Source organism: Pristiophorus japonicus, chromosome 1, assembly GCF_044704955.1.
Source record: "Pristiophorus japonicus isolate sPriJap1 chromosome 1, sPriJap1.hap1, whole genome shotgun sequence".
NCBI lineage: Eukaryota > Metazoa > Chordata > Chondrichthyes > Pristiophoridae > Pristiophorus > Pristiophorus japonicus.
The window spans coordinates 470,576,580-470,604,434 of record NC_091977.1 but is presented as its reverse complement, the minus strand read 5'-3'; the positions used below and the strand labels follow the sequence as shown (position 1 = coordinate 470,604,434).

Here is a 27,855-nt window from a genome sequence, read left to right as displayed (position 1 = left end):
AATGAAATTATTATAACAAACATCATACATAACTTGCAAGTTTATACCTAACACAGGATATAGACTCTTTGTTTTCCATATTTACAAATTTAACAACCGCTTGTTTTCTGTTTCAAAGAGGAATACCTTCGCTCTCGAACAGAATCTTCCAAACATGGTGTCGAATTTACTCTCATTCGAGGTCTCATCCTGAGGAATGTTTTCCTCCATGGAGTTTCCTTGATTTTCATTTGAACTAACTCTAACTTCAGGCTGTTTGTTTTCCTGACTCGGACTCAGACTTACATTCTTATTCTCTCTTGGGTTTGTTTCCAGTCCATTAGATGTAGGATTTGCTACTGGTATATCAAAACTATCTGATGAGTCAAAAATAACTGAATCATTCCCATCTTCAACTCCTTCCATGTCTGTAGGTAAAATATGATCAATATGGACAAACCTAACCTGTCCGTTATCAAACATCTTTACCAAATATGTGTGAGGACCACATATCTTCACCACTCTTCCTAGTAACCACTTTAACCATTTATAGTGATGGTTCTTCACTCTCACCTTCTGGTTTAATTTCACACTTCTCTCTTTTACTCTACCTCTATCATGATTCTCTTTCTGTCTTAATTGTGTCTCTTCTATGGACTGTGCCAAGTTTGGTTTTAACAACGAGAATCTGGTTCGTGGCTGTCATTTAAGAAACAACTCTGCTGGTGTTCTACCGTAGTTGTATGAGGAGTATTACAATATGTAATTAGAAAATGAGCCAATTTGTGATCCATTGACAACTGTCGTTTCTTTGGATTTGGATCTAACATTTGTTTTATGAGGCCATGTTTTACAATTTGTCCAGTGCGCTCTGCTGCACCATTTGCGGCAGGATGGTATGGAGGTACCTTGGTATGTTTCACACCATTTTTGCTCGTGAATTGTGCAAATTCTTCTGAACGAAATTGTGGTCTATTATCTGAAACAATTTCTTCTGGAAGGCCAAATGAAGAAAATAAACTTCGCAAAATGTCCAATGTTTTACTTGTTATTTTTCACATTGGAAACACCTCAACCCACTTTGAATGGCTATCAATCACAATTGTCCTTCTAACTCGGCAAAATCAATATGTAGCCTTTGCCACACCCTGGGAGGCCATTTCCATGGCTGTAATGGTACTGATGGTGGTTGCTTGCTTACCGATTGACATGTCGTACACTGACTCATGATGTACTCTATATCTTTATCAAGACCTGGCCACCATAAATAACTGCGTGCAAAACTCTTGGTCAAGCACATGCTCAGGTGCTGGTCATGGAGGTCTCCTAATAATTTGGACCTGAATTTATTTGGTATAACCCCACATGATACAATCTTTATCGACTGATAATTCATTCCTTCGAATGAAGAATGGTTGAATATCTTTGTCTGTTACATGGTTTGGCCATCCATTTGCAATATAATCATACACCTTTGACATCACTGGGTCACGTTTGGTTGCTCTACCAATCTCTTCAGCTGTGACTGACAGTTCATCAATGTATGAAAAATAAAACACTTCTTCCCTATCGGGTGTAACTTTGGTTTGGGGAAGGCAATCTAGACATAGCATCGGCATTACTGTGATCAGCTGAACGTCTATATTCAATATCATATGTATATGCTGACAAAATCAAAGCTCATCTCTGCATTTGGGCTGCAGCTAATGTTGGAACTGGGGACTTTGGATGGATGATTGCTGTTAGAGTCTTATGGTCCGTAACGATGGTAAACTTACGATCATACAAGTATTTGTGGAACTTCTTGGCCACAAAAATTAAGGCCAAAGCTTCCCTTTCAATTTACGCATAATTAATCTCATTGGCACTGAGAGTGCGTGAAACAAAAGCAATTGGTCTCCTCCCCACTATGTGATACATGAGAGATCACTGCTCCAATTCCATACGGAAAGGCATCACATGCTAGCTTAATCTCCTTAGATATGCCATAGTGAACTAACATGGTGCTCTCCACCAATTTGCTTTTACACTCCTTGAATGCTGTATCGCATTCTTTTGACCACTTCCAATGGACCTGGTTTTTCAATAGGTCATTCAGTGGATGTAATACTGTAGCCAAATTTGCTGGGAACTTCCCATAATAGTTCAAAAGACCCAAAAATGAATGAAGTTCAGTGATATTCCTGGGAGTGGGTGCATTTCTAATTGCATCCAGCTTTCCCATGGTTGGATGTAAACCATCTTTGTCTACTCTGTATCCTAAGTACTCGACTGAGTTTTTAAATAACTCACACTTTCGAGCAGACACTCGTACTCTATGCTTCTCTCGCCGTTTGAGGACTTCATTCAGTATGTTATTATGAATTTGCCTATTTGGTGCTGAAATTAGTATGTCATCTAAATAACATTCTACCTCTTCAATACCTTGAAAAATCTGGTTCATCACCCCTTCAATTATGGCAGGGGCGGAAGACACTCTAAACGGTAGCCTATTAAATTGATATAGGCCAAGATGAGTATTTATAGTCAAACATGACTTGGTCTCCTCACCTAGTTCAAGCTGTAAGTAGGCATTCGTAAGATCCAGTTTTGAGAAGATCTGACCACCTGTCAGTGTTGTGAACAAATCTTCTATATTTGGCAATGTATTGAGGACATTACCCTCTAGAACCTGGTTTACGGTTACTTTATAATCACCACACAATCTTACCTTACAATCGGACTTAGGTACAACAACAATGGGTGTAGCCCAATTACATTGATCTATCTTAAAAATAATGTTCTCAGTCTCTAGTCTTTTGAGTTCTTGCTCAACCTTCTCCTTGAGTGCATATCCATTTTGGGGTTATCCATTTTGGGGGCAAAAACACGAAGGCAGAATATTATCTGGATGGTGGCAGATTAGGAAAAGGGGAGGTGCAATGAGACGTGGGTGACATGGTTCATCAGTCACTGAAAGTGGGCATGCAGGTACAGCAGGCAGTGAAGAAGACAAATGGTATGTTAGCCTTCATAGCTAGGGGATTTGAGTATCGGAGCAGGGAGGTCTTACTGCAGTTGTACAGGGCCTTTAGTGAGGCCTCACCTGGAATATTGTGTTCAGTTTTGGTCTCCTAATCTGAGGAAGGACGTTCTTGCTATTGAGGGAGTGCAGCGAAGGTTCACCAGACTGATTCCCGGGATGGCTGGACTGATATATGAGGAGAGACTGGATCAACTGGGCCTTTATTCACTGGAGTTTAGAAGGATGAGAGGGGATCTCATAGAAACGTATAAGATTCTGATAGGACTAGACAGGTTAGATGCAGGAAGAATGTTCCCGATGTTGGGGAAGTCCAGAACCAGAGGGCATAGTCTTAGGATAAGGGATAGGCCATTTAGGACTGAGATGAGGAGAAACTTCTTCACTCAGAGAGTTGTTAACCTATGGAATTCCCTGCGGCAGAGAGTTGTTGATGCCAGTTCATTGGATATATTCAAGAGGGAGTTCGATATGGCCCTTACGGCTAACAGGATCCAGGGGTATGGAGAGAAAGCAGGAAAGGGGTACTGAGGGAATGATCAGCCATGATCTTCTTGAATGACGGTGCAGGCTCAAAGGGCCGAATGGCCTACTCCTGCACCTATTTTCTATGTTTCTATATGGTACGGAACGTGGCCTGTAGTGAACCGATCTGTACCCTGACACTCGCCTTGAAGCCTTGGATCGGACTGCCCGTTCCGCAGAACACCTTCGGATACTTCTTGATAACATCATCCGTTGATGCAAATCTCACTTCTACACGGAAAATCTCACTCCAATCCAGCTTCAGTGATCTCAATCAATTTCTTCCTAGTAAGGCAGGCTTGTCTCCTTTCACGACTATTAGAGGCAAGTTCCGAAATTGATCCTTGTATTTCACCGGTACAGTGATACGACCTACCACAGGAATTTTCTCTCCCGAGTAGCCTCGCAGCTCTATCTTGGCTTTCTCCAATGGGAAATCGCACAATTTGTCGAGGTGTAGTCACTCCGGTACTACACTCATGAATGCACCCATGTCAATTTCCATTGGTATCTTGAATCCCGCAACATCTATGTGGATTTTGATACCTTCCGAATCGCTGTCCGTTAACCTCGTGCTTCTGATGATGTGTAACTCTAACATCTCCTCGTCCTGTTGTTCTTCCATGCTATGTAGTCTCTGGGGATTTCTACTTATAGCTTTGAACGCTGGACTCATAGCTTTAAAAGCTGGTTTACCCTTCAGTCGACATGCCTTCGCAAGATGCCCAGTCTTTCTGCAGAAGAAACAGTCTGCCTTCACATATGGACAACTTTGAGCAATGTGTTGTCCCAGGCACCTATAGCACAACTTTGACGCTCTGTTAGAATTTCCCATTTCTGAGACTTTGGGCCCCCACCACCTTTTACTTTGAACCTGCAGGCGATTCACCTCGGTTGACTGACGACCGTAATTATTATTTAATTCTCGGGAATGTTGTTCGGCCATGCCCATCGACCTCGCTGTCTGACAGCAATCTCAAAAGTCAAATCATCCGTCGTGAATAACTTCCTTCTGATCGCATCATTTTTCACCCCACAAACAAAACAATCCCGTAATGCTCGGTTTTGAAAGTTTCCGAAATTACAGTGAATCGATAGTTTTTTAATGCTACAATGTAATCACTGATACTTTTATCAGCCTTTTGATTTCGTATACCGAAATGATAGCTTTCAGCAATTTCTAACAGTTTGGGGTTATAGTGCTGCTCCAGCTTCATTAAAATCTCTTTAAGCGTTGTTTTTTGGCTCGTCAGGCATAAGCAGATTTATCAGTGTTTCATACAATGCCGGTCCAGCTTCTGAGAAGAAAATTGCTCTCTTGCGTTCCAATATTGCCTGATTCTGGACTGCATTCTCTGGAACTTCGATTATGTTATTTGCAGTGAAATGCATTTCTAGCCAATCCACATATGCTTTAAAACGTTCCCGGTCGTGTCTATATTCACCCAAATGTCCCATTACACATGCGGGTGCTGTCATTTTAATTTCTAGCTGTTCACACCGTGTGCTGTATTTTACCTTGGACTTTGTAGCTTTTTTCCAAAGACAGAAGCTTCCAAAGTCTCTCTGTCGGCTGGCTGAATCCTTCACCAACAAAATTTAAGCTTTAAATCATCCGAAAAGTTCCATCTCGCCGCCAAATGTGATATATTCACAGAACACAAGCACACACAGCTTCTAACATGGCAGGCAACTCTGTCGGAAGCCTCCGGAACATGCCTGGTTCTGTTTAATTATTAACTCTGTAGTTGCAGTACACAATACGTCCACATCCATAGTGTGGAGCTACAAACATCACAAGCTCACAGACATTACACCAATCTTCAAGCTGGGTTCAAGGGTTAGATTTAATTTAATGACCATTTTAAAGAAACGGTGTACTTCAATTATACAGAAATGTTTATTATAGTTTTTTGAAACCTTGCATTTTATACATAGTTAATATATATTCATCAGCATAATTTTTTAAATATTTGCCTTTAAAATGTGGCCGTGTGAAAATCCAGTCAATGCATAGCCTAATGCACTGTTTCTTCTTGATTATGAGTTTTTTTTGTACAAATATATATAATCTGCAGTGTTGATTATAAAATAAAACTAATAAATGTATTTCCTTTTCTCACCCTTTCCCGAAAACCTGCTTCATTTTTGTAAACTTTAATGCTTTACTACTTGCATGTCTCGTTTATTTTCCATTTCCTACTTCTAATACAATTTGACTGTTGCTTACTGCTTGTTAGATGCTTGCACTGATTGCTCTGGAGAAGAAACAAATGGCATAGACAGGGCAACCTCTCCAAATTCAGCCATTTTCTCCTCTTCAACCTCTTCTCTTGAGTTGCTTGGCAATTGTAGTGATCCCTGCTTTCTTCAGCTTGACTCCTGCGCTTTGGAGGAGAGCTGGTTCATCACCCCTCCCCCCTGTTTCACTGCAGGTGGCCATGCCCCAGTGCAGGTGGAGACCAGCCCAATGGAAAATCTTCTTATTGAACACCCTAGCATGTCTGTATATACAGTGCACAATGTTCGAAGCAACTTGAGAGAGAACAGCAGGTCTGTTGAATATGAAAATCGAACTATCAGGTAGGTTTGTAGTAATAATGATGTTGATACTTATGAATTACAAATTGGGAGTTGCTTTAGAAAGAATAGAACCCGTAATACTATATATTTTTTAAGTGGGCATATGTAATTTTGAATTAGTGTTTGAAAACATGATTTTGATTTAACAGAAGCTCTTGAAATATGGACAGCGGTGACTCTTGTCATGTTGAGTGATGAACATAGACAATACTAGAACCAGTAATGTCAAATCTCGTGAATTAATTGTGAGACACACGATTTTTAATTTTAAAAAAATTGCCCCAACTCATGATCTTGCGAGTCAACTGTAAAAAGTTGTTCTCCTTTTAGAGCAAAGAGAGGATTTTGAACCATGCTGCACCAGAAACAGCTTCAGATTTGAATCCAACCAATCCCATGCGAGCGTTGAAACTATTAATTACCCTGGGCCAATAGGAGGAAGATAGCCAATCAAAAATAGACTCCGGGCATGTGGGTGAGGCGGCAGTCAAGGACCAAACCCGAGACAGGCAGCATGCCGCCAGAGATTTGGTCCTAGAAATTGGCCTCCTTTGCGCCTCCCGTTATCACCTCCTGAGGGCGATAATGGGGCGCTAACGACTTACCGACTGGGCGCGGTGAAAGAAATAATTTGTGTTAAATTGGCCAAGAGGTTTACGGCGGTGGTAACACCTTGCGCCATGATCTCCTGTACCAGGAGATCATGACGTCATTGTCCTGCACATCGCCCCGGTCGTGTCCCAGACCCGTAATTCGGTTCCACCCCCTGCTGCGACAACACCGATAGCTGCAGGAAGCTTTGTTCAGGAGGCCTGGAGCTTGCAGGGGCGCAAGTTAAAGGGCATGTTGTTGTGGGGAAGACATTTTTTTCTCAAATGCATAATGTCAATTTTTTGGATTTTTCTTCAGCCACAATCAATCAGCCCGGCACTACTAGAGTGCTTGGGACTGAAATGGGCCAGATCGCGACTGCCGTCAGGGATCAGCTAATTCATCCCAATGCAGAACTTGCAGCCACTACCCTTCCCTTTAAAGAAGGAAAGGAGCCTCGGATCCCGGCAGCCCTGCACGGGACATTGTGTAGCGTTGTAACATTATGGCTCCGCCTGTGTGGTTCAGCACTCCAACAGAAGTGATAGTGCTTGATTTAGCACTCCACTTCCTTCCTGGAGCGCTAACACCAAATTTAGAGAAAGCTGAGTATCATTAGTGCCTGGTGCTAATTTTTCAAGCTTAAGGGCGCGCCTGAATTTCTCCCCTTTGGAGTTAAGGAGTTCAGTGAGTAAATATATCAGCAAGGATGATGAGGAAAGGAATGAGGAGCTGTCTGATGATCGAGTTTTCGCTTCTCTGGATTTAATAAAACTTCATATGCAAAGCTTTATTTCTTTAAATTTGCCTCCAGCATTTGGATTTTTATCTGGATGGTATTCCTTAGCCAACTTGAGGTATGCCTTCTTGAGCTGGTTCTCTGTGGTTGCAGGCACAACTCTTGAGCTGGTGGTCTGCCGTGAGGCGAGCTACAGTAGGTTGTAATGGTGTACCAAAATGATGAATCCATGGTGGATTGTGAACTTGGTGATGATACTTGAAGTGATATTCAGGTAAATATTAGATTTCTTGTACAGAGACTGAGGGCTGGATTTTGCAGGGATGTCAGCGGGCGCGATTGGTGGTGGGTCAAGTGGCAAAGTGTGTTTTTCCCCCAGTGGGTCGGGGCCCTGCTGTGAACCCATCGCTATGCGCCTTTACCAAATGTTGGGTCTGTCAGCGCTGAACAGCAGCAGGGGAGGCAATTAAAATCGTTAGTGGCTTGTTTACAGCCACTTATCAATGGTTTTTACCCAGCTCTTTGAATTTGACTGGTTGCCCACTGGTTTCCCGCTGTGCCTAGACCTCTCTGTGAAGCTGAGGTGAGAGGTCAGTGGCCATTGAATCAGCTGATGAGTTGACAGCTTCAAATGTCAAGTCAAACCTTCTAATTAATCCTAAATGTTCCCTTAACCAACTAGCTTCTGTAAATTGCATTTCCGCTACAGATTCAGGATGCTGCAAGTCTTTACATAAATCTCCATCCAGTCTGACTTCATTACCTCTCCCACTATTGACAGGTTGCTTCTATTATCTCTACTTCACCTGCCAACTATTTCATCAGTATGGGTGCGCTTGAAACTCTCTCAACTTGGTCCTCAGAATCCCACCAAAATCAGGCCCAGCATCACCAGGTACACCATCATCACCAGGCACACAAGCAGCACCAACAACATCACCAACCTTCTTCATAATCAACTAATGCTGCACAGGACACAAGGCATCAGCACCCAACCACATTGCTGCCCGGGAAGCCAGGGATGGTCTCACCATGGCCAGATTTACTTCACTTAATGCTGTAACAAGATGCGCCAGATTGGCATCACCCCACATCAAAACGATAAAGCATCCCAACAATGCCCAATAAATTCCTTTCACACTCATCGCCATTGCCGGGGTGGGGGGGGGGGGCGGTTATGTCTCACCATTCATTGCAACTCACTAAGCCACTTCCAAAAGTGTATCTGTCGAAGAACATAAAGTGTTGAAAATAATGGTTTCAATGTTTGACACCACATTTACAGAAACTTTACATGAACATTGCAAAAAACATAGAAACATAGAAAATAGGTGCAGGAGTAGGCCATTCGGCCCTTTAAGCCTGCACCACCACTCAATGTGATCATGGCTGAACCAAGTGCCTACCTTTGTGTGTTGTTAGTTAGTATGATTGCACTAGGATGAGGGTGAATGTGAGGGCTAGTGAGATGGGGATGTGATAATGTAGATAGAGAGGGATGAGTGGAGGTACAAGGTAAGTTGGTGTGAGTAAGGATGTGCAGGAGTAGGGTAGGGAAGGCAGAGTGATGGGGATGTGATGAGAGCACAGCAAGGTGAAGTTGTGTGGCTTTGTACTAATGTTTTGTGATCTACTGAGATCATTGAAACATTTGTACCCAGGTCGTCCTGACCACATCCCTGCTTGTGCACTCCTCTGCAATGTGCAACCAGGCTGTGTTGCTCTCCTAGGGAGATCTTTTCCGCCCATGGGAAAGGGAGGAACACCCTGTGTGCTGTGATTCCCTCCATAAGCATATAGAGGGGATTATGGGAGAGCTTGGGTGCAGCCCTGCATCTCTGTGCAGTGTGTGTCACTGTTTGCAGGACCTTAATGCTGTAGAACACTCACAGCACAAATGTCAAAATAAATTTGGCCCTGGTCCCTTTAAGGAAATCGGCTGATGACGCTCATCAAATGGCGGCACCGGATGCGCTTCCTCTAATTGGCCGGGAAACACACTGGGCGGGGCTTAACAAGACAAATCAAAGGAAATTCATTTTAGATGCCGGGATGGAGACAGTAGCAGGGTTGGAACCCGCCACGGACCCGCCGAGGTTTGTAAAATCAAGCCCCGTGAGACACTCCATCTGAATGATATGGGGAGCTGGGAGAGACAGAAGAAATTTGTACTCAGAGGGGGGGGGGGAGGGGAGAGAGCAAAAGCGCATGAGAGGACCAGAGAACGAAGGAATCAGTGCAAGACGGGTGGTATCCCACCGGTCGCCTGTTATATTCCCTGCCCAATAATCAGTTTTATTAACTTCAATGGGATCCAGAGGCTATTACGGTAGCAAGAGTTTCTGTGCAACCCTTGGCATCAGCGGTTTATAGGGGAGAGGAGGCTCGCTAACCGAAGTGATATATGTAATGGCCATTGTCCTTCTCACTTTTCTTTTTATTTTCTCTCCCTCATTACCGGTGCCCTTTCAAGCAGTGGGGTTGATCTTGATTCTGTGCCATAGTGTGAAGTGGGTGATAGCGAGTCAACAGTCCGCTTTACATCTCACCCCATTTTTATTTACATTGAAGTCAATGGGAGAGATGTAAAATGGGCTCCTGCCTCGCTATCAACCATTTTACACCATTGCACAAAGTCAAAATTCTACCCCAGTGAACTAGAATTACCCTCTCTCAGCCCAGATTTGGCTGGGGATGGGAGAGGTGGGATCCACTCTATCTTTATCTATCTCTCTGTCGCACAGAAATTTACAGCACAGAAGGAGGCCATTTGACCATCATGTCTCTCCCTCCCTCTCTGTCTCTCCCTCTCTGTCTCTCCCCCCTCCCATTCTGTCTCTCCCCCCCTTCCAACTCTGTCTCTTCCCCCCCCTCCCACTCTGTCTCTTCCCTCCCTCCCTCTCTCTCTCTCCCCCCTCCGTCTCTCTCTCCCCCCTCCGTCTCTCTCTCCCCCCCTCCGTCTCTCTCTCTCCCCCCCCCTCCGTCTCTCTCTCTCCCCCCCTCCGTCTCTCTCTCTCCCCCCCTCCGTCTCTCTCTCTCTCCCCCCCTCCGTCTCTCTCTCTCCCCCCCTCCGTCTCTCTCTCTCCCCCCCTCCGTCTCTCTCTCTCCCCCCCTCCGTCTCTCTCTCTCCCCCCCTCCGTCTCTCTCTCTCCCCCCCTCCGTCTCTCTCTCTCCCCCCCTCCGTCTCTCTCTCTCCCCCCCTCCGTCTCTCTCTCTCCCCCCCTCCGTCTCTCTCTCTCCCCCCCTCCGTCTCTCTCTCTCCCCCCCTCCGTCTCTCTCTCTCCCCCCCTCCGTCTCTCTCTCTCCCCCCCTCCGTCTCTCTCTCTTCCCCCCCTCCGACTCTCTCTCTCCCCCCACCGTCTCTCTCTCTCTCCCCCCCCCCACCGTCTCTCTCTCTCCCCCCACCCCACCGTCTCTCTCTCTCTCCCCCCCTCCGTCTCTCTCTCTCCCCCCCTCCGTCTCTCTCTCTCCCCCCCTCCGTCTCTCTCTCTCCCCCCCTCCGTCTCTCTCTCTCCCCCCCTCCGTCTCTCTCTCTCCCCCCCTCCGTCTCTCTCTCTCCCCCCCTCCGTCTCTCTCTCTCCCCCCCTCCGTCTCTCTCTCTCCCCCCCTCCGTCTCTCTCTCTCCCCCCCTCCGTCTCTCTCTCTCCCCCCCCTCCGTCTCTCTCTCTCCCCCCCCTCCGTCTCTCTCTCTCCCCCCCTCCGTCTCTCTCTCTCCCCCCCTCCGTCTCTCTCTCTCTCCCCCCCACCGTCTCTCTCTCTCTCCCCCCCTCCGTCTCTCTCTCCCCCCCCTCCGTCTCTCTCTCCCCCCCCCTCCGTCTCTCTCTCTCCCCCCCTCCGTCTCTCTCTCTCCCCCCTCCGTCTCTCTCTCTCCCCCCTCCGTCTCTCTCTCTCCCCCCCCCTCCGTCTCTCTCTCTCCCCCCCCTCCGTCTCTCTCTCTCCCCCCCCTCCGTCTCTCTCTCTCCCCCCCCTCCGTCTCTCTCTCTCCCCCCCCTCCGTCTCTCTCTCTCCCCCCCCTCCGTCTCTCTCTCTCCCCCCCCTCCGTCTCTCTCTCTCCCCCCCCCCCTCCGTCTCTCTCTCTCTCTCCCCCCCCCCTTTGTCTCTCTCTCTCTCCCCCCCCCCTCTGTCTCTCTCTCTCTCTCCCCCCGCCGTCTCTCTCTCTCCTCCCCCCCTCCGTCTCTCTCTCTCCTCCCCCCCTCCGTCTCTCTCTCTCCCCCCCCTCCGTCTCTCTCTCTCCCCCCCCTCCGTCTCTCTCTCTCTCCCCCCTCCGTCTCTCTCTCTCCCCCCCTCCGTCTCTCTCTCTCCCCCCCTCCGTCTCTCTCTCTCCCCCCCTCCGTCTCTCTCTCTCCCCCCCTCCGTCTCTCTCTCTCCCCCCCTCCGTCTCTCTCTCTCCCCCCTCCATCTCTCTCTCCCCCCCCTCCGTCTCTCTCTCTCCCCCCCCTCCGTCTCTCTCTCTCCCCCCCCTCCGTCTCTCTCTCTCCCCCCCCCTCCGTCTCTCTCTCTCTCTCCCCCCCCCCTTTGTCTCTCTCTCTCTCTCCCCCCCCCCTCTGTCTCTCTCTCTCTCTCCCCCCGCCGTCTCTCTCTCTCCTCCCCCCCTCCGTCTCTCTCTCTCCTCCCCCCCTCCGTCTCTCTCTCTCCCTCCCTCCGTCTCTCTCTCTCCCCCCTCCATCTCTCTCTCCCCCCCCTCCGTCTCTCTCTCTCCCCCCTCCGTCTCTCTCTCTCCCCCCCTCCGTCTCTCTCTCTCCCCCCCTCCGTCTCTCTCTCTCCCCCCCTCCGTCTCTCTCTCTCCCCCCCTCCGTCTCTCTCTCTCCCCCCCTCCGTCTCTCTCTCCCCCCCCCTCCGTCTCTCTCTCTCCCCCCCTCCGTCTCTCTCTCTTCTCCCCCTCCGTCTCTCTCTCTCCCCCCCACCGTCTCTCTCTCTTCCCCCCCCCCCCCACCGTCTCTCTCTCTTCCCCCCCCCCCCCACCATCTCTCTCTTCCCCCCACCTCCGTCTCTCTCTCTCCCCCACCTCCGTCTCTCTCTCTCCCCCACCTCCGTCTCTCTCTCTCCCCCCCCTCCGTCTCTCTCTCTCCCCCCCCTCCGTCTCTCTCTCTCCCCCCCCTCCGTCTCTCTCTCTCCCCCCCCTCCGTCTCTCTCTCTCTCCCCCCCCTCCGTCTCTCTCTCTCTCCCCCCCTCCGTCTCTCTCTCTCTCTCCCCCCCTCCGTCTCTCTCTCTCTCCCCCCCTCCGTCTCTCTCTCTCTCTCCCCCCCTCCGTCTCTCTCTCTCTCCCCCCCCCGTCTCTCTCTCTCCCCCCTCCGTCTCTCTCTCTCTCTCCCCCCCTCCGTCTCTCTCTCTCTCCCCCCCCGTCTCTCTCTCTCCGTCTCTCTCCCTCCCCCCCGTCTCTCTCCCTCCCCCCCGTCTCTCTCCCTCCCTCTCTCCCACTCTGTTTCTCCCTCCCTCCCTCTCTCTCTGTCTGTCTCTCCCTCCCTCTCTCTCCCTCCCTCTCCCTCCCTCTCTCTCCCTCCCTCTCTCTCCCTCCCTCTCTCTCCCTCCCTCTCTCTGTCTGTCTGTCTGTCTCTCCCTCCCTCTCTCTGTCTGTCCCTTCCTCTCTGTCTGTCTCTCCCTCCCTCTCTCTCTGTCTGTCTCTCCCTCCCTCTCTCTGTCTGTCTCTCCCTCCCTCTCTCTGTCTGTCTCTCCCTCCCTCTCTCTGTCTGTCTCTCCCTCCCTCTCTCTGTCTGTCCCTCCCTCCCTCTCTCTGTCTGTCTGTCTCTCCCTCCCTCCCTCTCTCTGTCTGTCTGTCTCTCCCTCCCTCCCTCCCTCCCTCCCTCCCTCTCTCCCTCTCTCTGTCTGTCTGTCTCTCCTTCCCTTCCTCCCTCTCTCTGTCTGTCTGTCTCTGTCTCTCCCTCCCTCTCTCACTTTCTCTGGCCAGTACTTCCCCTATGGGTGAGTTTGGGAACCTGTTGCCTGGGGTTCATTGGCCATGGACTTGTCCCAAAGCAATTCAGTGACACTTCCGTACCCCAGTACACACTGAACACGCTGCTACTCTCCACACTCAATTTGGTAATTCTTCACCAGTAATGCTAACTCTCACAAGTTACTTGTAAGACATAAGATTTTGTTATGAAAATTTACCCCAACTTGTGAAGGGTGGTGATAACGGGTAGAATTATTTTTTGTAAATCATTTTCAGCTGCAGTAATATAGTTTTTGTAAAGGGCTGTGACCTGTTAGAGATTAAATAAAACCACTAATGAAGTTTATAAACCAAAAAATACCAACTCGAGATTTCTTGCCAAATATCATGATTTTTACGAGTTTGTCTCATGATTTATGAGACAGTGGGGTTGGCATTACTACTAGAACTGAAACAGAATCCTAAGTAATGGAAATTGTATTGCAGTCCCAAATTTCTTCTAGATATAGATCCATTGCAATCTTAAAACTGCACTATGGATCAATATTTAGATTTTTAGCTGTGCTCCTCATCCTCCTCCCTCAATCTCCACCCCACATATTCCTAACAGTTAAGGAATGCAAATTTACAAAGTCATATGAAAGCTATGCCTTGATTATGCAGCTGTACTTTTATTAGCATTGGTAGAAAATTTGAGATGTATCAAAGCAAAAATTAAATTTCCAAATACGCAAGCCATTTTTTTTGATCTACATTATTTCGAGCTTTAACAGAACTCAAATCCAGGTGGAGAAAGAACAGTGACTTCCTTTCCTGACTAACTGCCATTTAGTAAATTAGTTTACTGGTGTTGCATCTGGGAAAATGAATTTTCAGTAATGTTGGCCAGTTTACTCTGATGTTGAGGTCGAAAGTAAGACTTTACGAGCAGAGACAATATGCTAAGAAACATAATAAACAGGAGCAGAAGTAGGCCATTGACCCCTCGAGCCTGCTCTGCCATTCAATAAGATCATGGCTGATCTGATCATGGACTCAGCTCCACTTCCCTGCCCACTCCCCATACCCTTTACTCCCTTATCGCTCAAAAATTTGTCTATCTCCACCTTAAATATATTCAATGACCCAGCCTCCACAGCTCTCTGGGGCAGAGAATTCCATTGATTTACAACCCCTGAGAGAAGAAATTTCTCCTCGTCTCAGTTTTAAATGGGCGGCCCCTTATTCTGAGACTATGTCCTCTAGTTTTAGTTTCCCCTTTGTGGAAATATCTGCATCCACCTTGTTGAGCTCCTTCATTATCTTATAAGTTTCAATAAGATCACCTCTCAATCTTCTGAACTCCAATGTGTATAGGCCCAACCGACTCAACCTATCCTCATAAATCAATCCCCTCATCTTCGGAATTAACCTAGTGAACCTTCTCTGAACAGCCTCCAATGCAAGTATATCCTTCCTGAAATACGGAGACCAAAACTGTACGCAGTACTCCAGGTGTGGCCTCACCAATACCCTGTATTTTGTAGCAGGACTTCTCTGCTTTTATACTCTATCCCCCTTGCAATAAATGCCTTCCTGATTACTCGCTGTACCTGCATACTAACTTTTTGTGTTTCATGCACAAGGACCCCCAGGTTTCTCTGTACTGCAGCATTTTGCAATTTTTCTCCATTTAAATTATAATTTGCTCTTCTATTTTTTCTGTCAAAGTGGATAACCTCACATTTTCCCACATTATACTACATCTGCCAAATTTTTGCCCACTCACTTAGCCTATCTATATCCCTTTGCAGATTTTTTGTATCCTCCTCACAATTTGCTTTCCCACCCATCTTTGTATCACCAGCAAGCTTGGTGTTTCATGTGCAATAAAGGTTCAAATTGAGTACTGTTTAACTAAGCAAGGTACGACCTTGGCTCTGCTTTATTTAGATTCTCAAAATGGCTGGCACCCATGTGCGTGCTGCTCAGCGGCCTCCAACAATGATGCCATCTGGTGGCTACAAACAGAATGTACATACATGACAATACTTCCCTCTGAGATCTTATCACAGTCTTTCACAGGTTGAGCCGGTCCAGTGCTTTTGTGCTCCGGGGTTGACCGCCTCAGTTCAATTCCAGCCTTGGGTGAGTTTGCGGGGTCTGTTGTGGCTGATGGCTGGATGACTGACTTGTTGGGGGTGGCAGTGATCATGTCAGGAATTTCAAGTCCATTTTTATTGAACAGGTCCGTGATGGAAATTCCGGGTTCACTGATGACCCTTGAGTCCACTGAAGACTGCTGGTAGGTTGGTTGGTCGTCGATGGTTTCTTCGTCTGACTGTTCTGACTCGTCTGTGTGCCTCAGCTTTGTCTGATACATGTGTTTTCTGCAAGTTTGCCCATTCTTGGGCTTAATAAAGAATACTCTGTTGCCCTCCTTGGCCATGACCATATCAGCGATCCATTTGTGACCCTGACCATAGTTCAACACATATACAGGATCATTAACAGAAATCTCGCGTGACACAGTTGCGTGATCGTGGTACCCTTGTTGACTTTGTCTTCTGTATTCGACATGGTTATTTAAATCCGGGTGTGCCAGAGATAGCTTGGTCATAAGACCTCTTTTCATCATGAGTTCAGCAGGCGAGATCCCTGTGAATATGTGGGGTTTGGTCCTGTAACTCAGCAGTATGCAGGACAAGCGGGTCTGCAGTGACCCTTGGGTTACTCTCCTCATGCTTTGCTTGATGATTTGTACTGCACGTTCAGCTTGCCCATTGGACGAAGGCTTGAACAGTGCTGACCTTGCATGTTTTATGCCATTAAGTTTCACAAACTCCTGATTGATGAAGCACGACCCATTGTCGTTACCACTATGTCAGGCAGACCATGTGTTACGAACATGACATTGAGATTCTCTATGGTTACCGTGGACGTGCTGGATGACATGATTATGCATTCTATCCACTTCAAATAAGCGTCCACCACCACTAAAAACATCTTGCCCAGGAATGGACCTGCAAAATCTACATGGATTCTGGACCAAGATTTGGATGGCCACGATCATAGATTTAGAGCTGATTCCGCTGGTGCACTGATGCACACATGCTTCCAGCTCAGAATCAATTCCTGGCCACCATACATAGGACCTGGCGATGGCCTTCATCATCACTATACCAGGATGTGTTCTGTGTAACTCACACACGAACTTCTCTCTCCCTTTCTTGGGCATTACAACGCGATTGCCCCACAATATGCAATCTGCTTGAATAATCAGTTCGACCTTGCGACGAATGTACGGTTTGGCCTCCTCGCACATTTGCTTAGGTATGGCAGACCAATCCCTTTGGAGGATGCAACCCTTTACCACCGATAAAATCAGGTCTTAACTTGTTGAGCCGTGACAGAGGTTCCTTCACTCTCAAAAGCATCCATGATTAACATTAGATCCGCCGGTTGTGGTGTTTCCACCTTCGGTGTGGGCAATGGCAACCGGCTCAAAGCATCGGCACAATTCTCTGTGGCGAATGACATAATCATAGGCAGATAATGTCAGCGCCTACCTTTGCATGCGGGATGAAGCGTTGGTATTGATACCTTTGCTCTCGGAAAACAATGAAATGAGCGGCTTGTAATCAGTCTCTGATTCGAACCTCAGACCGGACAGGTATTGATGCCCTACGCACACGCTAAAGCTTCTTTTTCTACCATGCTGTAGGCTCGTTCTGCTTTAGACAAACTTCTGGATGTATACGCGACAGGTTGAAGTTTCCCCGACTCATTGGCTTGTTGGAGTACACAACCAATTCTGTATGACGATGCGTCATAGGCCAAAACTAAATGTTTACATGGGTCATAATGTACCAGCAGCTTGTTCGAGCAAAGCAGATTGGTGGCTTTCTCGAAAGCTTTGTCTTGTGATGTGCCCTACACCTAGTTGTTGTCTTTTTTCAGTAGCATGTGCAATGGTTCTAGTAAAGTGCTCAATTTAGGTAGGAAATTACCAAAGTAGTTGAGTAGACCCAGGAACGAATGCAGCTCCATCACATTCTGTGGCTTGGGTGCATTCTTGATGGCCTTGCTTTTCACGTAAGTAGGTCTGATGCCATCAGCGGCAATTTCCCTCCCGAGGAATTCGACCTCCAGTGCCATGAAGACGCACTTCGAGCGTTTCAGTCTGAGTCCCACTCTATCCAAACGCAGTAGAATCTCTCTTCCAGGTTGTTCAGATATTCCTTGGTAGTCACAACCGGTGATCAGGAACACGACTGGTATATATATGTGGACTTGTATTTACTTTGTACAGCCACCAGAGGGCTCTTCCCCTGGAGTCCCAAGGGATCCCATAATCTCTTGGGAGCACAGGTATTTAAGGAGGCTTCACAGGTTGGAGAGGCACTCTGGAGACCTGCAATAAAAGACTAAGGTCACACTTTACTTTGAGCTCACAGTGTTCAGTCTGACTCTTTCTCCATACACAACAACGACGGTGTGGGAACGGACTTCAGTCAACTTTCCATATTCCTCTAGAATATTGCTGCAGCCGAGCGAATTCCAAACGGGCACCTGTGGTAAATAAACAGTCCTTTGTGCGTGTTAATGCACGTAAGTCTCTTCGATGTCTCGACCAGCTCCTGTGTCATATAGGCCGACGTCAAGTCCAGTTTTATGAACGACTTCCCTCCGGCTAGCGTCGCAAACAAGTCATCAGCCTTCGGTAATGAGTACTGATCTTGTTGCAAAACCTTGTTGATCGTAGCCTTGTAGTCTCCACAGATTCTGATTGTGCCATCACTTTTCAGCACAGGAACAATGGGGCTGGCCCATTCATTAAATTCGACCGGTAATATGATCCCTTCACGCTGGAATCTGTCCAGTTCAATTTCGACCTTCTCCCTCATCATATCCGGCACTGCCCAAGCTTTATGATGGACGGGTCTTGCATCTAAGTCCACGTGGATCTGCATCTTGGGTCCTGTGAAGTTGCCGATACCCGGTTCGAACAACGAGGGGAACTTGCTCAATACTTCCTCCGATGACAACGCCTTTATGTCGTTCCAGTCGCATCTGATTTTCTCCAACCAGCTTCTGACGAGCAGCATTGGGCCATTGCCTGGAACAATCCACAGCGGTAACTCGTGAACCGCACCATTGTATGACACATTAATTTGTGCATTGCCAATTACCGTTATAGTTCTTTGGTGTACGTGTGCAGTTTGGCGTTAACGGGGCTCAGCCTGGGCCTCACAGTCTTCGTATCCCACAGCTTATTAAATGCCCCCTCGTTCATGATCGATTGACTCACCCCCGTGTCCAGTTCCATCGATACCGGTATCACGTTAAACTTCACCTTAATCAAAATTTGTTTACTCTTGGTTATAAAGGAGTACAGTCCATACACTTCCTCTTTGGCATCTCTGATTGCGTATCCGGATCCGCGCTAGTCTAACTCTCATCCTTCACGTGTGTCGCAGATCACTTGCTCATCTGCGGACACATCCCCACTCTCAGACAGCCTTTGTAACTATATTGCTTAAATTGGCACTGCTGGTGCCGATGATTTCCCTCACATCGCCAACATGGAGAAGTCGGATAAGTTCCCGCTGGCGGACTTGGGCAGCCACAGGTTTCGCGAACGCAGCCGGATAGGCCCTGCCACGTGCAGCTCTGCTGACCGCCGAATCAATCGCATTTACAGTACTTGCCGAGGTTCAGTTCTTCACCGCTATTTGCTTTTGACTCCTGTCCGTCGTCTTACATGATTGAGCGATCTGGATGGCCCTTTTTATATTCAACTTCTCCACCGCCAGAGGTTTGCACAGGATCACCTCGTGGTTAACGAAGAATTCCTGCAGCATGTCTGCCAACACCGTCCCGAACTTGCATGATCCCGCTAGACGTCTCAGGTGGGCATCGAATTCCGCCGCGCTCTGGCCCTCCGATTGAACGTGTGTGTAAAACCTGTATCTCGAGATGATGATGCCGTCATCCGGCTTGAGGTGCTCCCATACCAATGTACACAACTCCTCTTACGTTTTCTCTGTTGGATCATTAGGCATGAGTAGATTCTTTATCAGACCGTACATCTTTGAACCGCCCACAATGAGGAACACTGCCCGCATCGTCGACCCCCTTCATTTTGTTGGCCATGAAGTACTGGTTCAAACGGCTCACAAAGTCTGCCCAATCTTCTCCCTCCATGAATCGCTCTAAAAATCCAATCGTGCTCATTTTGCAAACAAAGATTCTTGTATTCTCTTCACCAAATGTTACGTATGCAATAAAGGTTCAAACTGAGTACTGTTTAACTAAGCAAAGTACGACCTTGGCTCTATTTTATTTAGGCCCAAAGTGCCTGACTCTCAAAATGGCTCGCCTTTTATACCTGAGCAGCACCATGTACGTGCTGCTCTGTGACCTCCAACAATGACGCCATCTGGTGGCTACAAACAGAATGTACATACATGACATTTGGCCGCATTACACTCGATCCCTTCAAGTCATTAATATAGATTGTAAATAGTTGAAGACCCAGCACCGATCCCTACAGCACCCCACTAGTCACTGTTTGCCCACCGGAAAATTACCCATTTATCCCAACTCTCTGTTTTCTGTTAGTTAACCAATCCTCTATCCATGCTAATATATTATCCCCAACCCCATGAGCTTTTAACTTGTGCAGTAATCTCTTATGTGGCACGTTATCGAATGCTTTCTGGAAATCCAAATACACCACATCCACTGGTTCCCCTTTATCTACCCTGCTCATTACATCCTCAAAGAAGTCCAGCAAATTTGTCAAACATGATTTCCCTTTCATAAAACCATGCTGACTCTAGTTGATTGAATCATGCTTTTCCAAATGTCCCGCTGCTGCTTCTTTAATAATGGACTCCAGCATTTTCCCAACGACCGATGTTAGGCTAACTGGTCTATAGTTTCCTGCTTTTTGTCTGCCTCCTTTTTTAAATAGGGGCGTTATATTTGCGGTTTTCAAATCTGCTGGGACCGCCCCACTCCAGGGAATTTTGGTAGATTACAACCAATGCATCCACCATCTCTACAGCCACTTCTATTAAGACCCTATGATGTAAGCCATCAGGTGTAGGGGACTTGTCCGCCTTTAGTCCCATTATTTTACCTAGTATTTCATTAGTGATAGTGATTGTATTAAGTTCCTCCCTACCTATAGCCCCTTGATTATCCATTACCGTGAAGACTGATACAAAATATTTGTTCAACATATCTGCCAATTCGCTGTTCTCTATTATTAATTCCCCAGTCTCATTCTCCAGGGGACCAACATTTACTTTATCCACTCTTTTCCTTTTTATGTACCTATAGAAACTCTTACTATCTGTTTTTTACATTCCGTGCTGCTTTACTTTCATAATCTATCTTCCCTCTCTTAATCATTTTTTTAGTCGTTCTCTGCTGGCTTTTAAAATTTCCCAATCCTCTGGCCTCCCACTAGTCTTGACCACATTGTATGCCCTTGTTTTCAATTTCATACCCTCCCTTATTTCCTTAGTTAGCCACGGATGGTTATCCCTTCTCTTACAGACTTTCCTTCTCATTGGGATATATTTTTGTTGCGAGTTATCCAACATTCCAGTTCCTATGGATTGGAGAGTAGCTAATGTAACCCCATTTTTTAAAAAAGGAGGGAGAGAGAAAACAGGGAATTATAGACCAGTTAGCCTGACATCGGTAGTAGGGAAAATGCTGGAATCAATTATTAAAGATGTAATAGTAGCGTATTTGGAAAGCAGTGACAGGATCGGTCCAAATCAGTATGGATTTATGAAAGGGAAATCATTCTTGACGAATCTTCTAGAATTTTTTGAGGATCTAACGAGTAGAGTGGATAAGGGAGAACCAGTGGATGTGGTGTATTGGACATTCAAAAGGCTTTTGACAAGGTCCCACACAAGAGATTAGTGTGCAAAATTAAGGCACATGATATTGGGGGTAATGTATAGAGTGGATAAAGAACTAGTTGGCAAACAGGAAGCCAAGAATAGGAATAAACGGGTCCTTTTGAGAATGGCAGGCAGTGACTAGTGGGATACCGCAAGGTTCAGTGCTGGGACCCCAGCTGTTTACAATATATATTAATGATTTAGATGAAGCAATTGAATGTAATATCTCTAAGTTTGCAGATGACACTAAGCTGGGTGGCAGTGTGAGCTGTGAAGAGGATGCTAAGAGGCTGCAGGGTTACTTGGACAGGTTAGGTGAGTGGGCAAATGCATGGCAGATGCGGTATAATGTGGATAAATGTGAGGTTATCCACTTTGGTGGCAAAAACAGGAAGGCAAATTATTATCTGAATGGTGACAGATTAGTAAAAGGGGAGGTGCAATGAGACCTGGGTGTCATGGTTCATCAATCATTGAAAGTAGGCATGCAGGTACAGCAGGCAGTGAAGAAAGCAAATGGCATGTTGACCTTCATAGCGAGAGGATTTGAGTATAGGAGCAGGGAGGTCTTTCTGCACTTGTACAGGGCCTTGGTGAGACCACACCTTGCGTATTGTGTGTGGTTTTGGTCTCCTAATCTGAGGAAGGAATTCTTGCTATAGAGGGTGTGCAGCGAAGGTTCACCAGACTGATTCCCGGAATGGCAGTACTGACATATGAAGAAAGACTGGATCGACTAGGCTTATATTCACTGGAATTTAGAACAATGAGAGGGGATCTCATAGAAGCATATAAAATTCTGACGGGATTGGACAGGTTAGATGCAGGAAGAATGTTCCCGATGTTGGAAAGTCCAGAACCAGGGGTCACAGTCTAGGGATAAGTGGTACGCCATCTAGGACCGAGATGAGGAGAAACTTTTTCACCCAGAGAATTGTGAACCTATGGCATTCTCTACCACAGAAAGTTGTTGAGTCCAGTTCGTTGGATATATTCAGAAGGGAGTTAGATGTGGCCCTTATGGCTAAAGGGATCAGGGTGTATGGAGGGAAGGCAGGAGTGGGGTACTGAAGTTGCATGATCAGCCATGATCATATTGAACGGTAATGCAGGCTCGAAGGGCCAAATGGCCTGCTCCTGCACCTATTTTCTGTGTTTCTATGTTCCGGCAGGTCAGCCATGATCCTTGCCAACGGATCCACCACAGACCCAATCCATGTCCGGTCCGGGGTCAAGCAGGGCTGCATCATCGGCCCAACCCTCTTCTCAATCTTCCTTGCTGCCATGCTCCACCTCACAGTGGGCAAGCTCCCCGCTGGAGTTGAACTAAACGACAGAACCAGTGGGAAGCTGTTCAACCTTCGCCATCTCCAGGCCAGGTCCAAGACCACTCCAACCTCTGTCGTCGAGCTACAGTATGCGTCTGTGCACACACACAGGCTGAACGCCAGGACATAGTTGACGTATTTACCGAGGCGTATTAAAGCATCGGTCTTATGGTAAACATCAGTATGATAAAGGTCCTCCACCAGCCTGTCCTCACCGCACAGCACTGCCCCCCAGACATCAAGATCCACAGCGCGGCCCTGGATACCGTGGACCATTTCCCTTATCTCGGGAGCCTCCTATCAACAAGAGCAGGCATTGACGACAAGATCCAACACTGCCTTCGGCCGCCTGAGGAAAAGAGTGTTTGAAGACCAGTTCCTCAAAACTGTCACCAAGCTCATGATCTACAGCTCCATAGTAATACCCACCCTCCTGTATGGCTCAGAGACGTGGACCATGTACAGTAGACATCTCAAGTCGCTGGAGAAATACCAACAGTGATGTCTCCACAAGATCCTACAAATCCCCTGGAAGGACAAACGCACAAACATTAGTGTCCTCGTCCAGGCCAACATCTCCAGCATTGAAGAACTGACCACGCTTGATCAGCTCCGCTGGGCAAGCCACATAGTTCGCATGCCAGACACGAGACTCCAAAAGCAAGCGTTCTACTCGGAACTCGTCCATGGCAAACGAGCCAATGGTGGGCAGAGGAAATGCTACAAGGACACCCTCAAAGCCTCCCTGATAAAGTGCGACTTCGCCACTGACACCTGGGAGTCCCTTGGCCATAGACCGCCCTAAGTGGAGGAAGTGCATCCGGAAGGGCGCTGAGCTCCTCGAGTATCGTCGCCGAGAGCATGCAGAAATCAAGCACAGGCAGCGGAAGGAGCGTATGGCAAACCAAGCTCCCCACCCACCCTCCCCTCAACCACTGTCTGTCCCACCTGTGACAGAGACTGTGGTTCTCGTATTGGACTGTACAGCCACCTAAGAACTCATGCTAAGAGTGGAAGCAAGTCTTCCTCAATTCCGAGGGACTGCCTATGATGATGATGATGAGATGTGGCCCTTACGGCTAAAGGGATCAGAGGGTATGGAGAGAAGGCAGAAGTGGAGTACTGAAGTTGCATGATCAGCCATGATCATATTGAATGGTGGTGCAGGCTCGAAGGGCTGCATGGCCTGCTCCTGCACCTATTTTCTATGTTTCTATGTTATGAAATGGATAGACATTCTGTACCTAGTGTCATATTTTCAAAGCAGCATGTTGAAGCTATTGTTTCCCCACCTATTGAGAAATGCTAAGCATCTGTCTGCAATTTTCATCTTCCTCTCCTGCTGCCCTCAAATCTAAGATGGTGAGCTTACTTTGGGGCATCACAGCTGCAGATCTACATTCTCCTGTTCTTGACTGTCGAAAATTGATCTACAAATTAGCCTCTGCCTGGTACCATTTATTTATTTTTGTGTTCATCAGTGGTGAGGGATGTTCGTGCTCGGAAGTGGAACTCTTCTCACTTCAGGCATCAATGTCAGTACCAAGTTCAACTATACCTGTAATGCAGCCTGGTGTAGAATGAAGCTCCTTTTGTTCTGTCCTAACAATGTGCCTCAGGTCCTCTGAGGAGAAGTCCATACTGCACCAATGTGGCTTTTTTTTTTTCCAATTACCCGCACCATGTAATCTTGTGAGCAGGATTGCCAATGAGTAGCAAATTAGTGACACTTTTGTGATGTAGGGCCATTCCCACCAGGAACTGCACTGAAGATAGTACCTTTTTAATTTTGTATTCATAAAATGTTCTTGTCCAACAACCAAGGTATATATTTGTGGAGGAGTAAGGAAAAGATGGAGTCCTGATCAGATTAAAAACCTTTGTGGAGTAAATAATAACTGGGCTACTTGACAATTGCATTAAAAGGATAGCTTCAAAACTTATAAACATATTTTAGTTCTTGCTAAATATGAGGAAATGGCTGCATTTCGTTTGTTGCTATCAGTGTGCAGCAGCACTGAATGATTAGTGCGTAATGTGAGAATGAATTATTCCTTGGTAGACAACATTTCAGATAACATAAGATGGTTTGAACCTTTTTCAATTTTAATTTTGCATTGCATAAGCTCAGCCTAAAAAAGTTTTTTTTTCAACATTGATGTGTTTAAAATGTAAGAAAAAGATCTCCCAAGGGGTTTGTCAAAGGAAGAATTGGATCCATATGGTTCAGCAATCCTTTTGTTACTTTTCCTCTGTCTGTAATGCTACTGTGATATTTTTGCAGCTGTTTTTTATTCCTCTGGTTAGAGCACTCTGCAGTGTCATCAGCACTTGCATAATTTGTTCAAATTGAGCTATAAAATCAAGCTATTTCCAGAAAGGAAGTTCTTTGATTCAGCTGGCTGCACATAGCACTGCTGTTCGAGTGTGTGCAGATTTCTAACGTGGAGAAGGTCTCAATAGAACATGATCTTGGGAGCATTATATTTATTTGACATGCTTACAATGACAATGTGTTATGGTTATGCAGTGAAAGAAAATTAACCTATATTCCGCAGACTAATTAATCAGTATGGCCATTGGGATGGTTTGAGTCAGCCACCAGTAATAAGCTACATTCCTCATGACTATCACTACCTGTGACTAAATATGATTATTGTGAAATGATTTAATTGTATAATTTGAATTCCTCCGCACAATACTTAAGGCTACATAATCCTGATATACTCAATGCTATACTTTGTGGCCACGAAATTCCCGCTCTTAGCACTGGTATTTAAGGCAGGTTTCGCCAGAAAAATGGCAGCCGACCCACTTCCGGCGCGGGTGGTCGCCATTTTGGCAGAAGAAAGCAAATTAGGCAAATCGTGACATCAATCAGTGTGCAACGCTGTTTTGACACACGATCTGCTATTTTGAATCACCATGTGCAGATTCCGCTCTACTACTCTCTAAAGTTTGCGCAGTGCCATATTCTGAGCTGGTGCTTGGGAGTGTCAGATCGAGTGATGGTGCCTCTTCTTCTCCATCACTTTCCTCCTCTAGTTGTTCTTGCACTGGCAGTTCTTGGGTATCTGAAAGGAGAAAGACACAAGATTCAGTTCTGGTGAGGAGAAAGGGGAAAGCAAGATGTGCATTCTTACACCATCAGCAGCTTGTAAGTGAGAAGGTATTGTGTGATGAGGGGTGTCATGTATGCATATGCTGTTTGTAGATGGCATTGTTGGAGGCCACTGAGCAGCATGCACATGATGCTGCTCAGGTATAAAAGGCCAGCCATTTTGAGAGTCAGCCACTTTGGGCCTAAATAAAGCAGAGCCAAGGTTGTACCTTGCTTAGTTAAACAGTACTCAGTTTGAACCTTTATTGCATACATAATAAGGGGGAAGTGAGAAGAAGGATTGGGTATGAGCATACCATCATCATCAGTACTTTCAACCTCGCCGCTCACCACGGCCTCCATGATGGCATCTCTAATTATCTCCTGCACTCGATCCTCCAGCGCAGTAAAGTTGTGCGGATATGCTTGCCCCCACCTGTCTGCTGCTGCTGCTCACGCCGGTTGTGAGCCACCTTGGCCTGCAAGAGAAAGGAAAGTGTGTCAGTGAGCATGGTAAAATGTGCTTGGGTGATGTGCCTGTCATGGTTCAATAGCTGACATTGTGCGCAAGGTGTGAGATGTGGGTGTGAGGCTTGCAGCAGTGGTGTGAGTGTGAGGTGAAGCTATGATTGTGAGGTATGGGTTGTGATTGCTAGAGATTGTTGTTAGGTGAGTGATGGGGTTGTGGTGCATTGGGCAGCGTGTGAGACTAGTGGTGCACTTGGTGGGATATGGCATTTGAAGATGCATTCACTCACCTTGACCACTCGTGTGAGATCATTAAACTTCTTGCAGCACTGGATCAAGGTCCTGGTGGCAACACTGGTGGCGTTGATGTCTTGTGTTATCCCCTCCCACTGCCTTCTGACATTCTATCCCAAAGGCCTCCTGCCCCCATGCGGGTGGAGGATCTTTCTTCTCTATTGGTCTCATGGACCAATGCTTCCAGGGCTGCATCTGAGAAGCGAGGTGCCCTATCTCTGCTCTGTTGTGACATTGCTGCAGCAACAGCGACTTCTGCAACAACGCACCTTCCCTTTAAGAAGTGCAGAGAGCCTAGGCAAACTTAAATTGAAGAGCAGACTGCACCCAAAATTGGACCCCCTGTTGAGCGCTGAGCCAACCAGCAGCGCATTTAGCGCTGGGCTCAGCGCTGCAATCATGCTAATGAGCAGGTAGCATGCATTTTACATGCTGCCTGCCCACTATCAAAGAGCGTGAGCAGATCGTGCTTCGCACTCCCTGCGCCCACTTTCTGGCCAAATCCAATTTCGCCCACTTAATGTTCTCTTTGAATTCTGCTTTTCAAGCAAAATATACAGCTCCTGTCTAATTAATAAATCCTAGCCAAGCACTGTAATGTTGTTAAACATTCAGAGGCCGAAATTCAGGCCCGCCAGAAACCTGGTGCACTTACTGTTTTTTAAATGCTTTTACTGCCATCTTGGATGAGGTCGACTCTTGATTGATATTCAGGTCTTTGTCTTTTTTTTTAAGCGGCCAGGAAGTCAGTCATAATGGGGGCGGAAGTGCGGCGGTAAGTGCAGGTGAGGGGCGGAAGTGGAGGCAGGATGGATTTTCCGCCGCTGTCACTCAGCAGCGGAGCGGTGGTGACATCATTGCGCATCTGAGTCACTACTTCTCTGCCCTCCTTTTAAAGGGGAGAGAATCAGCGAATCTTTAGGATCGGCCACTGGGCCACCAGGGAGGGTTTCTGCCGGACCAGCAGCCTGGCACCCAAAAGGGTTGGGGTATGAGCATACCATCATCATTAATGCTTTCAACCTCGCCGCTCACCACGGCCTCCGTGACGGCCTTCTGTTGGCGGCCCGGACAAACCAGGGGGCACAATAGTCCGGCCAATATGGAAGTCGATCGGCAAAAAAAAATGGCGGCGGCGGCTTTGGGCCCTTACTTTTAATGGCCCCCGTGCAGCCGAGGCTCACGGAGGGAACGAAAGATGCACCGACAGAGAAAGCTGTCAGGGTCTCCGCTCGGCGGCCATTAGATTTTTCAGTCTGAATATCAACAGAAGTGGGGGGTCCCGGCGGTGCGCGGACTGATGGTGCACTTATGGCCGCTCGGCAGTGGCGGAGCGGAAGTGGGGACCGCCAGAAAAAAGCCCCTGCTGAATTTTGCTGGCAGCGGCCATTCGAGCAGAAATTAGCAGCCATTGGATTCTGCCACT

The 27,855-nt window shown here is 47.1% G+C and overlaps 1 protein-coding gene across 3 annotated transcripts in view; it reads left to right on the top strand.

The window, feature by feature from the left end:
- tp53inp1 (tumor protein p53 inducible nuclear protein 1) overlaps positions 1-27,855 on the top strand; it is a 53,764-nt gene that overhangs the window by 17,172 nt on the left and 8,737 nt on the right. For all 3 annotated transcript variants that reach the window (XM_070894382.1, XM_070894373.1, XM_070894390.1), the window contains exon 3: positions 5,767-6,109. In XM_070894382.1, the coding sequence (XP_070750483.1) occupies positions 5,767-6,109 (343 nt within the window). The remainder of the gene's footprint in view (positions 1-5,766; positions 6,110-27,855) is intronic.